Source organism: Monosiga brevicollis, genomic scaffold (assembly GCF_000002865.3).
Source record: "Monosiga brevicollis MX1 MONBRscaffold_22 genomic scaffold, whole genome shotgun sequence".
NCBI lineage: Eukaryota > Choanoflagellata > Craspedida > Salpingoecidae > Monosiga > Monosiga brevicollis.
Genome location: NW_001865059.1, coordinates 596,125 through 600,244, shown reverse-complemented (window position 1 = coordinate 600,244; position 4,120 = coordinate 596,125). Strand labels below are relative to the sequence as shown.

General features: G+C 55.0%; 2 protein-coding genes across 2 annotated transcripts; one reads left to right on the top strand and one right to left on the bottom strand.

Annotated features, from left to right (window-relative positions):
• Nucleotides 1-655: 655 nt before the first annotated feature.
• On the top strand, nucleotides 656-2,477 carry MONBRDRAFT_27954 (uncharacterized protein; the record flags this gene model as incomplete). The annotated part of the gene is made up of 4 exons (XM_001748382.1): nucleotides 656-710; nucleotides 1,042-1,160; nucleotides 1,269-1,364; nucleotides 1,464-2,477. 4 exons carry the CDS (start codon nucleotides 656-658, stop codon nucleotides 2,475-2,477), a joined length of 1,284 nt encoding a protein of 427 aa, XP_001748434.1.
• Nucleotides 2,478-3,089: 612 nt separating this feature from the next.
• On the bottom strand, nucleotides 3,090-4,066 carry MONBRDRAFT_27953 (uncharacterized protein; the record flags this gene model as incomplete). The annotated part of the gene is made up of 4 exons (XM_001748303.1): nucleotides 3,090-3,251; nucleotides 3,364-3,642; nucleotides 3,782-3,872; nucleotides 3,960-4,066. The coding sequence occupies 4 exons, from the start codon at nucleotides 4,064-4,066 to the stop codon at nucleotides 3,090-3,092; spliced, it is 639 nt and encodes a 212-aa protein (XP_001748355.1).
• Nucleotides 4,067-4,120: the final 54 nt, after the last annotated feature.

Below are 4,120 nucleotides of genomic sequence, written 5' to 3'. Positions count from 1 at the left end.
CATTGCCTCCATGTCACCACGACCAAAACACACCACCTCCGCCCCAACCTGCCTCCCTGCCCCCAGACGTGGGACAACTGTTACCCGGCAATCCTCCCCGCGTACCAGTACCCAGCCCCACCCGTCCCTGGTCATTGCACCGCACTCCCAGCCGTTCACCCGCAACGGACTCTCTCTCTCTCTCTCTCTCTAAATCTCTCTCTCTCTCTCAATCTCTCTCTCTCTCTCTCTCAATCTCGCTCGCAAACTGTCAAAAGCAGTCTGACAATATCAACGTGTAATACTACAAAAGCCGCCCAATATGCGCATATAATACAGTATACACCTTTTAATAAGTCTGCAAAAGCTCGTTTTCTCGCTACGATAAATATTGTCAGCGTTATTCATCCAGATGCGATGACATTGGTGTTTAACATGTTGTTCATTGGTGTTGTATTTTAGTGTTGTGCCAGACGGTGAAATGGCGGCGACGGTGGAACAGGTGCGCGCGCGCTGTGGTCACGAGCCCACAACTCGACAGTGCCTCCCAGTCAGGGCGCAGTGGGAGGGAAAAGGGGGGGGAGCGGGGTGCAGAGGTGCTTTGGTCAGGGGGGGGTGCTCTATGAATCGAACGGAAACCGTTTGCTCACCGTTTTATGTCTGCTGTGTCAGGTCGATGCGTGTGCGTGTTCGAGCTGGTACCCGCAGCTTCGGCATCGGTCCATTGCCACGTAAGCTTTTGCTTGGCTTCATCTCGCTCTGCGTACCCACCCTGGAGGCGCTCTGGGGCCCAAAATGTCGCAAAGCAACGCCAGGCCAGACTCACCCTGAACACACGTGGCTGGGACCCACAGCCGTATCCTTGAGGTGCCCGAGAGCTTTGTCGATTACCTGCTCGATGACGGCCCTCTGATCCTTCCAGAGGAGTGAGTTTGTCAAATGAGCTTGCCCTTCCAGCCGGAACCTTCCACCGACTTCCCTTCAACCCATTCGTATATCCTTATTATGTCCCTTGTCTCGTGTCCAGCGCCGACCCCACTCGCGACGAATTTTGTGACGTAGATCGAGAGGATGAGGACATGGAGGACGACTCTACGGCTCAGCAGTCCACAACCAAAAGCAACGAGCCAACCGGCCATGAAAATAGTGATGATAGTGATGAGGAGGAGGAGGCACGACCCGTACGCTCCTCCATGCTGCTGCCCCGTCTCGATGCGTGTTCTTCGATGGTCACGCTGATTCGCTTGCCTGCTTCTGCGCTCTGGGCGTAAACGCGCATCACAATTTAGCTTCCCACTTTCCCAGAGCTGCAGGTGGCCATTACCAAAGCCATCGCTGAGCTAGGCGGCGAGGTCTTCCCCAAGCTCAACTGGTCTGCTCCCAAGGTGAGGACCGCGTCTCGACTCGGGCGACGCTTGGCGACGATTTTCAAATAAAAGGCGTCCCCAACTCATGAGCATCCTCTCTATGCGGGATGTATCCAGGACGCTGTATGGATTTCCCAAACCAATAGTCTCAAATGCCGAACGGCCGGAGATGTCTTTCTTCTCCTCAAATCATCCACGCATGCCCAGCACGACCTGCTGCACGCCTACCGCTGCTGCCAACCGCCACACGAGGAGCGCCGACCAGAGAAAGTGTTTCTCGTGCTCAAAAACTACTGGAGCAGTGCCCCTAGCCAGGAGTTTCGCTGCTTTGTGCGACAAGGCCAATTGGTCGCCATCTCCCAACGGCACGTCGACCAACACTTTCCCAACTTGGCACAGCTTGCGACCGATATTCGCTTCCAGTGCTACCACCTATATCATGACGACATCAAGCGGGTGGTATCGCAGCCCCACCTGAGCTTTGACGTGATCTGTGATGGCAACCGAGCCATCCTCCTTGATATCAATGCTTGGACCGGCGACAGCGACCCCCTGCTCTACACGTGGCAGGAGCTCGAGGCTCTGCCCGCTGCCACCTCCAACAGCGAACGTGACCCCGAGCCAACTACCTACTGCACGGATGAGGAGCTTGAACAGTTTATGCAAGCGCACCAGGCTCAAGAGCGGGCCCAGACCGGCGATGCCACCCTCGCTGCCGTGGAACCCACGCCCATGGTTGAGCGCACGCAAACCGACCGGCTCAACGCCCATCTCCTGTCTGCTTTGATGCGACAACTCGACGTCAACGGCTCGCCTGGAACTGTCGGTGATGACCAGGATGCGGGGGACGACCAAGATGAATGGGCTGAGGCGCCCACTTTGCAGGAGGACGAGGAGTCGGTGGGTGATGACCATGCCGCCAAGAACGATGAGGACAATGCTGATGACACATGGGCGCGGCAAGCAGCCATTGTTTTCCGAGTTGTCGACGATCCACAACCCCTCAAGGGAGCCAGCCTGGCCACACACGCCTACCCACGCGACGTGGTCGAGCTGGCTGCAAACGGCGATGTCGAGGTCATGATGCAGGCCCTCGTCCAAGCCCAACAAGCCCAGAACGAGGACAAGTAGATGGCGTCTGGTTTTTTGAAACATGATTCCCAAACGATCATAAAAATTAAGTATAAAACCACGTCTCTAGAGAACTCTTGAAAGAATTGGGATTGTGAATTCCAGCCCTTGATAAGTCTACAGACCACCTGCAGACCACCTGCCATTCATGTCGACAAGTTTGAGAGTATTGTCATGCCATTAAGTTGTGTGATTATAGGCCTGTGTTTATCCATCGTGCCGAGAACCTATCGTACCATGTAGAAACTCTAGCCTCGGGGTAGCTGGGTCGATGTACTTTTTACGTTTACATACTAAATCTGGTAAATATTTACGGCCCCGAATTGAGGTTCTCGTGCGTTGCTGGGAACATTGATGAAAAATCGAAAAAGAAAAGACGGATCATGGATTGACAACTACCTCCAAGTCGAATACCCGGGCAGTGTGAGGGCCTGGCTGCCGACTCTCTACGGCCCTTAGAGTCTGGGATCTGAAATGGGGTTCGGAAAAAAAAGGGAAAAAAAAAAAATTGAAGGAAATTATCGAAATTCACATGTCAATTGTCAAAGACTAAAAGGCTCTCCGGTGGAGCACTAGACTAGGTGAAATATAATCTGGTTGGATAGCTAACGGTTAGGCCCAGGCCTTGCGGTCTTGTTGAGGTGCTTGTTCAAGAGACGCCAACAGGCGAGTCGCTGCATCCGCAATGGCCTCCCGCATTGCTGCTTGCTGAAGAAAGAAGGAGGTCACGTGCCCATGACCATCCAATACACGTGCATCAGCACCGGACCAGAGCTATGGCGTGCAGTTGCAGGGGGGGCAGAGTTTGTGAGGCGATGCGGAGTACATTGGCACTGGTCGGTTTCAAGGACCAAGCTGAGCATTGTTTCATCATCAAGGCGCTTACCTCGGCAAGCTGTCGGTGCGTCTCGTATGGAATGTAGGCATCGCGGTCAGCCGCGAGCAGAACAAAGTGACTGACGTCCTCCAGCGGGGGAAGCTGGGCCAAGTCAGTAAATGTATCGAGCAGGGCACCCAGCACAGCCACCGGGGACCGCAGCTCGTCGGGAGTCCAGCGATGGAGTTGATCGCCTCCAGGGGTGGCTTGCAGGTCTAGCAAGAACTCGGTGATGATGGTCTGCTCCCGTTCCAAGGCAGCCCAGTCGACGCACGTTGACATGGCGCCCTGCATTGTGTGTGGGGCAGTAGCAAGGGCAAGAGTGAGATGCACGTTAGGTCATTCCGCCATTGAGTGCTATGGGCTGGATGTCGCATGGCCTGCCAAAAGTGGATTTGGCCTGGGCCGCAGAATAACAACAACATACTTTGGTAAAGGGGAGGTTCGCGGAGCGACCAGCCATGCAGGGGGCACAGGTGATATCAGGTTGACCGGCCATGGCAGTGATAAACGCCGCTCTGCAAGGGTTTGTGGTCAGGGGCGTAGATATGAGAGGAGGATAAAGCCAGAAGCAGACAAGCACAAACTGTAGCCACGGCACGTACAGGAAGCCACCGAGGGAAAAGCCTGAGTAGCAGGCGGCGGTAGGAGCGCCTTGTTGACGGAGAGCGTCGTGAAGGGTGGTGGTTTCCACGAGCATACCCAGGCCCATGACGAAGAGGTCAAGGACAGAGTTGAGGGTAGAGCCGACTTGAGCTGGCGGGCG